The sequence below is a fragment of the Dermacentor albipictus genome, chromosome 2 (genome assembly GCF_038994185.2).
Source record: "Dermacentor albipictus isolate Rhodes 1998 colony chromosome 2, USDA_Dalb.pri_finalv2, whole genome shotgun sequence".
NCBI classification, from domain to species: Eukaryota; Metazoa; Arthropoda; class Arachnida; order Ixodida; family Ixodidae; genus Dermacentor; species Dermacentor albipictus.
In genome coordinates this window covers 182,802,107-182,815,116 of record NC_091822.1, presented here as the reverse complement: position 1 = coordinate 182,815,116, position 13,010 = coordinate 182,802,107, and the positions used below count along the sequence as shown (strand labels likewise).

Sequence of the window (13,010 nt, the reverse complement as noted above, 5' to 3'; positions counted from 1 at the left end):
TTGCTACTACCCTGCCCTAAGGAAAGTGGAAGCGGAGTATAAATTAATAGAGTGGGGAAGATAGCAATACGCGATACATGCTGTTGGACTAGTTGCTGGCTCATATACTTGTTTCCGGGTGCGCAAACTACGCACTGTCACATCCTATAACTTGTATTCGTGTATAATGACAGCATCTACTAGTACAGTAGTAGCATTTAATTCAGACGTCCACCATCGGAATGGTCCAAACGAGTTCCTCACTCAGTTAAAACACGTTAGCAGGCTAGTCGCTTCGAATCCTTGATAGAATGTGTAAGCGCGACTGAAGGAGAACGTAGAAGGAAACAGACGCACAGAGACAGCGCTATATCTGTGTCTGTTTCTTTCTACGACCTCGTTTAGTCGCCCTTACATATTATAGTATTGTTGATTTACTTAGCAAGCAAATGTTTACAATTTTATACAGCCGATATAACTACTATCCCTACTTCGTATAGCTATCTGCTAATTTGCTATCGCAATCGGTGCTTCGCCTTTCGAGCGAAAGTGCGATCTTTTATTTTTTTTTTGGTCTTTGAAGAACGGCACATAACTATGCAGTGGCACATACTCAATGGCCACATATAGTCATCAAAATGGTTTGTTGAAGAGTGACACATAACCATTCGCATATACCCAGTGGCACCTACCTAATAGCACATGCCCAGTTGCACATACCGGTCAACCCAAGTTGGAGTCAAAGAGGTTAATTGAACAGCCGCACATACCCAACGACACATGCCCAGTGGCATTAATAGCACATGCGCAGTGGCACATATCAGGTTATTCAAGTTGCAGTCAAAGAGGTTCATGGAAGAGTGACACATACCAGGTGGCACATAATTATTGACCCAAGTTGGTGTGAAAGTAAAACGGTTAGATCCGGACACAAATGGACACCAGAAAGCGGTTGAAGTACACTAAGGATGCTAATCGCATAAAAGGAAAGAAGAGTGATCTGCTGGAAGTCAAATACAGTTAGTGAGGCAGCGTTATTCGAACCTCTGCAACTGTTCATATTTGTGTTTAGGGTATGCGTGTGACTGTGCGCAAGTAAGATGTCTGAGTGCATGAACCAGCCAGTGAGTTTGATAGGGGATGTTAAAAAGCGAGTAAGTCAGTTGTGTCAGCGAGCTCAGGAGGCCATGTGTAGGAGATAGACCCTGCTAGTGAGAGAGATGGAGAGAGAGAGAGAGACTATTTTTCGTAGGAGGGGAGGGTTGTCGTACACCTCTCTCTACAATGGCTGCTTCGATAGTAAGCGATAGCTCGCCTTGCCTGGGCCTTCTGTGAATGCTGATTATGTGAATCACCCGCCGTGGTTGCTCAGTGGCTATGGTGTTGGGCTGCTGAGCACGAGGTCGCGGGATCGAATCCCGGCCACGGCGGCCGCATTTCGATGGGGGCGAAATGCGAAAACACCCGTGTACTTAGATTTAGGTGCACGTTAAAGAACCCCAGGTGGTCAAAATTTCCGGAGTCCTCCACTACGGCGTGCCTCATAATCAGAAAGTGGTTTTGGCACGTAAAACCCCAAATATTATTATTATTATTATTATGTGAATCGCAAATGGGCATTCAGGTCATCTTATTCCGCTCATCGGGCTTTGGGCGGAACAGAGCATAGAGAAGGTACGTCAGGTAAAAACGTAAACTCGATTTATTATCACTGCGTCAGCAGGTGCACTGAGCGTCGACGAACCCTGGCGGAGCGCACGCATCGCGAGCCTGCGCGTCCCTGCTGCTGCAAAGATGGCGCTGCCTTGAGCGAGGTGCGGCCTACAGTGAACTAGAAGTATTTTCTAGTGCCCTGTAGTGCGGCCTCTACAGTAAACGCCGACCCCACAGAGGACGTACTATCGACGAGCGCTTGACGCCAAGATACACATCACGGTACAACGAGTGGATGTGCTCTGGCGTGCGCGGCTTGTACAGGGTAGTCAGTCGAGTTGACGGGGTCGCAGATGAGGCAAGGTGGTTGTACTGACGTGTCGCCAATAGGGGCTGGCTTGAGATGTTCAAGCGCAGCGGTGTCCGGTCCACCACCTTCAATGTAAATCACAAAGGTGTTGCCGCGGCGTTCGAGCATGGGGTAAGGGCGCAGCTGTAGTGCGGTTGAAGGGGCTTACGGTGGGCAGACTGTCGCACCAGGGTATGTGTTGCCGCCCTAAGACCCGTACTAAAATGGGACATTCGAGGTGCAGGTGCTCTGGTGGAAACTGGGCGGACAGATTGGAACGTGCCACGTGGCACTCTTTATTGTTTTTGACAGCGCTGTTCTTTAGCTCAGTGCAACACAAATTTATAATCGTTGCGTTTTTCATCTATACGTATGCAGCTGCTGGTTAACACTGGTACGTTTTCTCTATATTTTATAACGAACACTAACAATCAGACGCCTGCTTCTTGTGCTGTCTGTTAAACGTTCAAGCAGAACATCATAAGCCGATCTAGTCTAACATATTGCACTTATCAAATAGCAAAGAGGCGACGTCTGCTGAGAGCTAACTTTTCAGTATGCCAAATGTGAAGTAGAAACCAGCGGGAAAAACCAAGTTTGAAATGCCAGAAGCACCTCTCTGGCGGCGTTAAAGACTGGGCCAATGCCAGATGTTTGTGCTAATTTATGTTTACCGGATAAAGAATCAGTTCTTTTTTTCGAAACAAAGCAGGGCTCAATATCGGAACTTCTGCAGACTTTTCGTGTGCCCCAAATTGTCCGCATCTATGAAAAGATTGCGAAACATGTGAAGTCATACCGGGACATCGTAAGTGCCACGTCCGCAAGTGAAGCTTGAGCTTGAGTTTTCCTGGAACGTTCCCCTTGCCTGTGTCCCTGATTCTAATGAAAGTTCACTTGCACTTTCAATTTAGGCTAAACGTACGCCTTCCCATCTTCTTGTTTAGATAGCCTGATAAACTGGAAGACTTTGGCAGTGGTGTCTTTGCAGCTAAAGTCCACATAATGACTCTATAACGAGTCATTCATAATGACAACAAGATCATTAAAGAGTAACAATAAAACAAACACTGTCAACAAATCATTGGTGCACTCTGTTGCAACACTAGTTCATAACACGCAAAACACAGTACACTAGTCTTTTAACAGTATTAAAAACACTAATAACAACACATCTGTTTATCTAGATATTCTTTTTTTCGTAGGAGATAAATGTAGTGGTACGTGTCGCATGCGCTAATACCACCCAAGAATCCCCACTGCATGCGCTCTAAAAATTCTTTTTAACAGCAATTTGGGCTCAATTTTGCGTGGCGCTTGTTGGCCACGAGCCCAATAACTCCTTCAAAGCGACCACTAAAGAGAAACAATAAATGAGTTTTTACTGATAAGTGGTCTTTGCAAACTATGTTTTCCTCAATCTTGCGGTAAGCGTTTGACCACTGTAGGAGAAAATGTAAGCCGAACTCCCATTTTCTTTCAATTTCTCACCGGTAGGTCAGTGCAACGTCGCGTTGGTCAAAGCGTATAGCTAGTATTTGGGCTGTTGTGCCGCAGTAAAAGTTTCCTCAAACTTGGCAAGTTCAGTAGTTGGTTCTGTTAGAACCAAATGTAGCTCCCTTTTACCGGTAAAAATTACCCAGGCTGTCAGAATCTACGAAGTCGTAGATTGGGAACTTGAAGTGAACGTCGGCATCCGTCTTTCATATTGGCGCGTTTTCTAGCTTTCGAAGCCTACTCTCGCAATAAATGTTGCATTAAATGTATTGCAGGAGGGTAATAATTTAACATTAAAGATAAACTTGGTATTCTCTTAGTGCGCCCCGTAAAGTGACGGGCTTGCGATCTAATTAATGCAGAAAGTCGGGCTTGTTGTGGTTGGTATATTTGCTTTTACTAGCTCGAACAACACCAAGGGAAGATGTGGGACGGGACAGAGCGCTAGACGTCAACTGACAAGCTTTATTCAGAAAAAACATGCAAAGACGCCACCGTATGCTCAAACAAATGCGCAGTCCTGTTTCACCTTTCTTTCCGTAGTCTTGTTCGGGCTATAGTCCCTATATCACAGCAATTGCGATCTAAGGCCACTGATGAAAACGTAAGTAACCTCGAGTAACAACAATAGTCAGAGCGAATCCGCTCTTCCCGGTCTTCTCGTTGTGCCGTCTGAATGCCAGTTCCTAAGACTGTCCGGAGAAACGCTTCATGACGTCCACCAAGTCGTCGTACACGGCTTCCCTGGCGGTGACGCCGATGGCGAACTCCTGGTGGCTGAAGCGATCGTCCGCCACCCGGAAGTCGAGCACCAGGTTGGGCAGCTTCTCGCGCAGGGTGCCCATGTGAGCGGCCGAAACCAAGGCGTCCCCTTGAGTCCAAAACAGGGCCACAGGCGCCGATGCGCGTCCCAAGTCGTACTCCGGGGGCGTCGCCTGTAGTATCGCAGTAAAGCGACAGCCTTGAATTGCTTTCAATGGCTTTTCTTTTTCTGTCTCTGAATACCTAACGTGACTGGACTTATACAAATATGCTCGACCCATTCATTCATTCATTCATTCGCATCCTACAGGCTCCAAAGTAGCACATTGTAAATGTTATTACAATGTGCTACTTTGAATGAACGAGCAATCGTCAGAATGAAAGAACAATCGTCATAAAAGAAAGACCTAATGCGCAAGGATTATCAGCCTTTAATTGTACATTATTCAGGTTATACTAACGCATTTACTAACACAGTCAATAAGGCATATTAAACACCGATGCATTGCAGGGAAAGGAATCAGTTTATGCAAGGAAATGAGGTAAAAGCTAAAGCGCAATATGCCTACAACCGGATGGATGTTATTATACTTTTGAAGAAATGTAAGAAGGTCAGTTCTCGACACGGTATGACTGGAAAGACCATTCTAAAGTTGATTTATTGATTTGTTGACTATACTGGAGATAGAGGGGATCGAGAGAAACAATGGTGCATTGTCGGACGTTGAGGCCCAACAAGTGGACGCAGGTTACTTTCTGCACCGACAGAAATTATAATTTAAAAAATTATATTCAACAGCGTGCGTGACACTGTGTTACTGGCGACGTCTGCTGCGCTAATTCGCCCTTTGTTTGCAGGAGTGAAGCCTCCGATGATATCGCTATTCTATCGATGACGCAACAATAGCTTGGAAAGCACTAGCTATAACCATAGAGGGTACCACAGGCAGGCAACCATGACAAATTTAAACGTCGTCTCAACATGAAGGCGCGTAGGATTGTCGAACCATCACTTAAAGGATGGAAGTAGCTCTGTGATATGGTAGCGTACAAGGGAATGCCGGGAAGGGGGGGGGGCGCTTCGGGTTTACATCTTTCACGGAGAGTAAAACATGTTGAAGAAACTTCTGGTGACCAGTGTTGCACTTGGCACAACGTTTGAATCCCTATTAAAACACCGCGTAAGGTTATGCTTTTGTTCTAATATATAAGAAATTATCATCCATAAATAGCGACTCGTGCTAGGGCTCACAGTTTTGCAAATAAAATGTGCACATGACATCTTTATCATCATCACTGCTGGTGATGAGCTGTTATCAGAAATGTCGAAACTCAACATGAATATTTATGTTATATTCCCATATTACGCAAATGTCGGTCATCATATAGCTTCGGAGGCTCACCATGGTGGCAGTCCATGTGAACCAGATCACAATAACAAATTAAACTTCAATGAAAACAAGTTCTTACCATTCCATACACTTCTATGTTGCGGTCCGCTCCGTAGTCGAACTTTCCAAAACGCCCCGTCTCATAGACCTAAAATCAGGATCAAACGCATTTCAAACGTTGATGATTTATGATTGATGGATTTAATTAGTGCATAGGCCAGATATGGTCAAAGAGCACCAGAGACATGGGCACTGGGGAGGATATTCCTCATGTGGCCAAAAATGTGTTGAACAAGGGAGAGTCACAATTCAACACCGTGAAAAGCGCTGTCCCTTTTTTTTATTTTCTCCCATTACTCTCCCCTTAAGCATACGTAATGCTCAAAGCAGTGTCGAAACAAAATTTCAGCCAACTTTTTTTTCTTTTTCTGCCTGAGATTCACCGCGTTCTTAACCCTAGCATAATAAATGCTTCATTCCTGGTCAGCAGGTACATTGCCAACACCATGATTGTTTTCTTCCTTGATTGTTCTTTGAATTCAGCGACGAAAGGGAAGTTGCGAGTAGCTGCCAACAAGAAAAAAAAATAAAGTAGGAATGTCCGAATACTCGAATTTTTTAATGTTGCACACCAACTATTCCTGTTCGAATTCGAAAATGAACAATTCGGTATTTTCTATTATCGAAACCGAACAAATATTTCCCAACAAGTGAATTTTAAACTTACGTTACTGTACTTCATCAGCTAAGCAAAGTATCGCAATTTATCAAAATTGAAACAACGACAAGCGTTTCTGAAGCAGTGCAGAAACAAAATGGGTAATACAAGCTTTGTTTTTGGTTCCGTTGCGGAAACCTACATGACGACCTGTGTTTCTTGCTTGCAGCCAGTAATTTAGTGTTTCTTGCACTCTAGTCATGCAGCAGTTTTATTAACTTTCTTGCTAAAATCAGTGATGGTTCCTTAAGAAGGGCCATTTTACATGTGTCTATTTGACGCCAAATTCCTTCAGCAGCTTTCAGTTTCTTTTTCCGCAACTTCTGATCTTTTTTTCAACAGTCATTTGTTGAGAGTTTTTCGAAAGCCAATCATAGAGCATCCATTTATTCTTGGAAACCTTGTTTGTAACCGAGCTCTAAAGATGTTGAGAGGATATGCATAGAGTACTTCTATTGACAATTAGTGAACTTTTGTTTAAATTATCTTAATGTCCATGATAATTGGCTGTCCCTCTTTCAGCAGCCTGTAAAAGCGTGGTACCCAATTATGTCGAAATCAATGTACCTGCAATAAATATATGTGTCTACGTTCAACTACTCAATATTCGATTCGATAATAGATTCAATATAACATGCTTACTATTCGTATTTGATTCGTATACGAAAAATTTGATATTGGCCCACCTCTTGAAAAGAGAAGGATGTATTGCTTAGCTGTTACTCATCTGAACACTCACTATAACACCGAGGTTTTAGTCAATTATTGATTTTGTTGATAATGCATATTACATACGTATACCTTCGGATCTCCCGTTCTCACCTGAGATATGTGGATCATATTCTTGAAAGATGTCCCTGAAGGCGTGTCTTTTAGAAAAACGGGCATCCGGGTCTGAAAAGTAAGCATAAAATTGTTCCAGCGTAGCGTTCTAACTAAACCTAAAAGCCAACGTTAACTTTCGGAAATTAGCATATTAGTTCATGTCAGTATGTTTTGTTGCCATTCCATTCCAGCCAACTATAGTTATAGCCATGCAAGTCTGGTAATTTACACTTCAAGGTGCAGAACATGCCTAACAATGGAGAAAAGTGATAACATCTATGCTCGTCAGTTATCTGTTCACACAAATATTACTTAACGTAGTACAGTTCTGTTTGATTTGCAAGTCTCCATTCAGAAAGCGCCGTTTATGACTATTTAAACATGGTGTAACATCGTCTTTCTCACTAATCATTTGTATGAGTACGTTAAGTCAAAAGCCAGGCTCACATATTAAGCTTCTTATCAAAGTCAGCATCTCTCTCGTATGTTTTACGAAAAGTAAGTTGTTCATATATAGTTCACTACTAAAGTTCCCATGTTAAAAGGAATTTATTTTCACTATGGAGCCATCTTTCTTCAATAATAAATATAGGATTCTTTAACGATGACGAACAGCGGCCTCTTTTGGGTTAAGGCAGGGAATTAGCTCCGACTGTAAGGTCTGGAAGTTCAGGACAAATGAAATTTGTATGAGTGGCCAGTGGCGTAGCAACAGGGGGGGCCGGGGGGCCGTGGGCCCCGGGTGCAAGGGGGCCAGCGGTGGGGGGGGGGGGGCGGTGTCATATACGTCTGAAGACACCCCTCTTTCCGCCGGCTACACTGGGGGGGGGAGGGGGAGGGGTGACACAGAAGACCTATGGGCCCCGGGTGCCAGACGACCTAGCTACGCCACTGTGAGTGGCACCTGGAGCTTCTTGTATTTTCAATTTTTATACAGTTAGTTCTGGTGAAAGTATGTCAAATCAATGCGGCATTCTCATAGTAGACAATGTTTTCTTTTTTATGTCTCTTCAACATTTGCTCACCGCATTGATTGGTCGAGTCTGCTGGCCGCTGATCAAATCAATGACCCATGGACAAATGGCCCGGGAAACCCGGTAGCGGCACATCGTTGTCACGATGAAGTCGATCATTCGGTCGTGGTAAAGGAAATCGTACCTGCCGAACAGCGCCGCCAGAGCCTGCGTGGGCGATGAGGCGTACACTGAGGATATGCAGCTTTAATGACGCGAACAACAAAGTTCGAAACGATGAATCGGAAGAAATAGTATGTGTCGATTGAAATTCCTCAACGGCCACACAAATCATCAGCACTATACCGGTGCATTTACTCTGTGTTGTGAGTTGTCTTTAAGGAGAAAGCACTTTTTCTTTTCTCAAGTCATTTCGGGCTCTTTAGATTCAGGAGCTCCACGTACTTTGATTTTGAATCACTCCGCAATAAGACAGGAGGGAGAGGGAAATAAAGCGAGAAGGCAGGGATGTTAACTAGAAATGCGTCTGGTTGGATACCCTACTCTGGGGGACGGGAAGGAGGGAACAGGAAGGGGAGGGAAGCCGCAGGGAGCTCGCGCACGCACGCGGAGGGCCTGAGCGAGTCAAAGACGCTCACGTAGGCCAGTCGCCCTCAAGAAAGATAAAAATGCTTTCATAGCTTTGTGGGCCGACGAACCATGGGGATGGTCTTCAAGTAGCGCCTGCACCGACAACGGCCGATCAAAACGTTTCTTTAAGTGAATACAATGATTACTGAGAACTAGAGCTGGGCGAATATTGCCCTTCTTGAATACGAATAGTAGGTATCGAATATCTCATCGATTATCGAATACGTCCACGCGGATGCATATATTTGCAGTAGGAATCTTGATTTTTTAGTACAACTAGGTACAACGCCTGCACTGACTAGTACAAAAGGACAGCTAACTGCCAGTGACACATGGTACGTTTTAAACACAAGGTCACCAATCGTCATTAAAGGAACTGCACAAAAAGCGTCTCAACAACGTTTGAACCTGGTTGCAAACAATCTGTCCAAGAAAGAATGGCTGCTGCATGACTATCTTTCCAAAAACGTTGAAGAAATGCTTGTTGGAAAAAAATAAGATGGCAAGTTGTGCAAAAACAAAAATCTGCTGAAGGATTCGTGTGCCGTAGACACATTTAAAAGGGTCCTCTGCGCTGACGACATCACTAGTTGTAGCTTAAAATATGAAACTTCTATATAACTAGACTGCCAAAAACACTAAATGACAGAATACAGGCAACAATCATCGGTTGTTATGTAAGCTTCCGCTCTGAAACCGATAAGAAAGTAAACAATACCCATTATGCTTCTGAATTGCTTCAAAAACCTTTGTCGTTGTCACCCTTTTGTCAATTTGCGATATCTTGTTTAGTAGAAGGAAAGCAACCTGGCTTAAACCATCGGTTGTGGCGAAATTTTCTATTGTTTTCGAGTATTCGAAAATATCGAATGGTTGACTTTAGAACACGAACCGAATGCTACACACTAACTATTCGTATTCGAAAATTCGCCCGCCCCTTCTAAGAACTTTCATTTTCCTTCAAGTCTGTTTACCAGGTGGCAATACAAGCCATGTGTCAAATGTGAATTTCAATTTGCCTAATTGTCACATTGTATATGGCAGAATACTACTTAAATTTCATCGGATCAAAGTATGAAATGACATGCAAATTCAAATAAGGGCTGCCTGAAACTTCTATCAAGCATTTCAAAAATATTTAACTGAGCAAAATAACATGTGCTACATACGTCTTTTACGTTGTGTTTGTGCTTGGGTTCACGTGTGTGTTGCTGTTGCTGTCACTGGACAAAACATTCTTAAAGAGTTATTAAAGTGACAAAATATAGTGAGTCTATTTACTGCACATTGTTTCGCCTTCATCATGCACTAGACACAGAAGTATGTTGTTGTGGTTGTTGTATTTGTTGTTGTTGTTGTTTAATGTTTTGCAAAATAATTTGTAAAGACTTACATTACAGCCTGCATTTACTTGACGTTATTTTCTCAAACAATTTGTACGTTCTCAGTGTGAGGATAATTCCTGTTTTCCTCAGTTTTTTTTTTTTTTGCCTCTTGACTTGAACACATATCTACGTGGGATTGGCTACTGACGTCGCGGCTATTAGTACAGCTAGCCTTGTATCTACCAGTCCGATTGAGTGTTAACACATTTATTTATTTATTTATTTATTTATTTATTTATTTATTTACATGCGTTGCGACGTCCCTTATGCACTTATAACTGAATAGGGTCGTTATTGACACGACTGCAGTGTAATCATTGCTCAGTCAAACTTGAACGCGAGGGCGCAATAAGGCGGCCCCGAATAATTAGTCTCTGTGTGTTTGCTTTTACGTGCACGCGGGACGAACGTAAAAGAGACACCCAACAGCGACACTAAATCAGGTAAGACAAACATGTCATTTAACTTTTTAAACTGTATCATTACTCATTTGGCGGAGAAGCGTTGATCACTAGCAGAGGAAGTGAAGGTCGAACTTTCTATGTCCCCACCGAGGCGTCCGGCATCTTGACGGGACTTCACGGAGTCAAGTATTTCCACTGTTTTGTTTGTGCTGGCGCAAGATTAGTTGCTAAACCTTCGTGGTCGGTCGAGTCCTTGATTGCTTTAAAATGCAATATGTTGTAGTATTTTGTAGCTAGACGGAAGTGTACGCTGTCAAAATTAATGACATAAAAAAGATATGCGCGGGACCTTTTAGCGTAGCTCCTCCACCAGACTTCTGTTCCTGCGTGCTCTGTGGCTTACCAAAGCTCCTTTTATGATAAAAGGGATTACTTCGATGTTGCAGCTTACAGTAATACAACTTGACGTCATACAGCAGAAGTTAATATTGCTCTTTATTGTGCCTTGAAAGGAAACACGTCATTCGCATTGGAAATCATCGAAAGTACTAACTTCAGCGTGAAGATCGAAAAACGTTTTTGAGAAATTTAACATTCTTCGATTGGTTGTTGACTGTGCCAGCATGAGCAACTGAAGTTTGAACATTCACTTCTGGAGTGACTGTTGCTGGAATACCACTTAAAATTGCGTTTCGCATTATACCCGCATGTACGCGTCTAGAAGTAAAACTTTCCGTGGGCTGGCGCCGTGCAAAATCAAAAACTCGCAGCCTGCACGCGAAGATGAGAGGCCGAAACATGAGTGTTGGATGTTCGACTCACCGCAAACTCGTCCATGAGGGGAAGGACGGGACCAATTGGCGACTGCATGTTGTGGAATTGTACCGCCGGTGCCATAGCCGCAAACAGCATTATCTGCAAACCGACGAGAAAACAGAGACGAGAGTGCTATTCCTGCAAGACTGTTCTGCAGATGAATCGAGCTATTGAATATAAGTAAATCACTTAAACCGTTTCGAAGAAGTGGTAAATTGAAAACGCAAAATTTAGCCAAGTGACAATCAAAATCCTGGCCGATCGAACTTATATGCAGTGGGGCTAAATTTGTGCATTCCTTGAGTGCTAAATGTCTTGGCGTCTTTGATTTGCTACGCCTATTCAACTGAAATTTTTATATGTCGTATTAGTTATCAGTGTATACCTGAGGTACGTTTAGCATTTCGTGCCTCATAAACAGTTGATGAGTACGTAAGCCCTGCGGTCGTCCATGAAAGTTTTCAAATTTTTGCAGAACCTGTTTCTTTAATACAGTTACTTTACATAAATCCTGGTTGCTAGTGGTACTCCCCATTAAGCAGCAGTATGATAATCTGGAATGAAAGGGCGCATAATAGAGCGCCTTTTTTTAACCGCAATGACAGCAACTCACCAAATTTAGAGAGGCAGCTCGCAGCATTTACTTAGTTCAGCCATTACCTTTACAACATGTATATTCCAACACATGTCTTTCTGAAACTACACACCTAAAGATTTCTGTACCTCTATCTCCTCTATCTTAGTGTCATTAAATAGTATTTTTATGTCTTCATTCAAGGGTTTATATGTTGATGCAAAAATAGCATATTTATTTTCACGTACGTTTAATTGTAGTTTATTATTACAAAGCCAAATTGATAATACATTTAAATACTCATTAGCTTACTGCTGTATATGTGAAAGTGTTTTGGCCACGAGAAAGACGTTAGCATCGTCAGCATTCATAGTCAGCAAACTCTGGCAATTTGGCAGTTCGGCTAGATCATTTATGCATAAATTAAATAATGGTGACCCAAGTATTGATCCTTCGAGTACCCTTCAGACTATTTTCAATGTTTGCGACACATCGTTATTCAAGGCTACATACCGTTGTCTCTCTGTTAGGAAATTTTTCATAAGGACGTGCAATTCCTCAAATACCATAACTCAATTTGGAGAGCAGTACGTCATTATCAACAGAATTAAAAGCTTTCTGAAGGTCTAAAGACAGATCCATTGTGTACAGTCTATTTTTTATGTTATCCACTTCCCCTTCCCCTGATGCCACACTGTGCTCCCTGTTGAGCTGCAGAAATAAGCGTCATTTCCCACATTAAACCATTGCTACTTTATTTTCGCGTGCTTTGCGTCCCGTAGTGCCTGCTTAGTAGAATTTTTTTTACGAAAACCGAAGTGCGATTCAGATAACATTTTATGTTTCTCAATAAAACTTGTTAAACCGTCTGTGATAACGCTTTCAAACAGCTTAGATAACACCAGAGGTACAGAAATTGGCCTATAATTATTAACGTTTGTATCTCCGCCCTTCTTGATCACTGGACATATCCTGGCTATCTGGAGCTCCTCTGGGAACACACAGTTCAGCACACAATAATGTGCGCCACAGGTTCACAAATAATATACGAGA

At 42.8% G+C, this 13,010-nt stretch overlaps 1 protein-coding gene across 1 annotated transcript in view; it reads right to left on the bottom strand.

The window, feature by feature from the left end:
- Positions 1-1,658: 1,658 nt before the first annotated feature.
- LOC135920354 (lipase 3-like) overlaps positions 1,659-13,010 on the bottom strand; it is a 33,805-nt gene continuing 22,453 nt past the window's right edge. The window contains exons 8-12 of the mRNA XM_070534710.1: positions 11,390-11,482; positions 8,200-8,355; positions 7,172-7,243; positions 5,711-5,779; positions 1,659-4,413 (exon numbers count right to left, since the gene is read on the bottom strand). Of these exons, the coding sequence (XP_070390811.1) occupies positions 4,165-4,413; positions 5,711-5,779; positions 7,172-7,243; positions 8,200-8,355; positions 11,390-11,482 (639 nt within the window). The 3' untranslated portion in view covers positions 1,659-4,164. The remainder of the gene's footprint in view (positions 4,414-5,710; positions 5,780-7,171; positions 7,244-8,199; positions 8,356-11,389; positions 11,483-13,010) is intronic.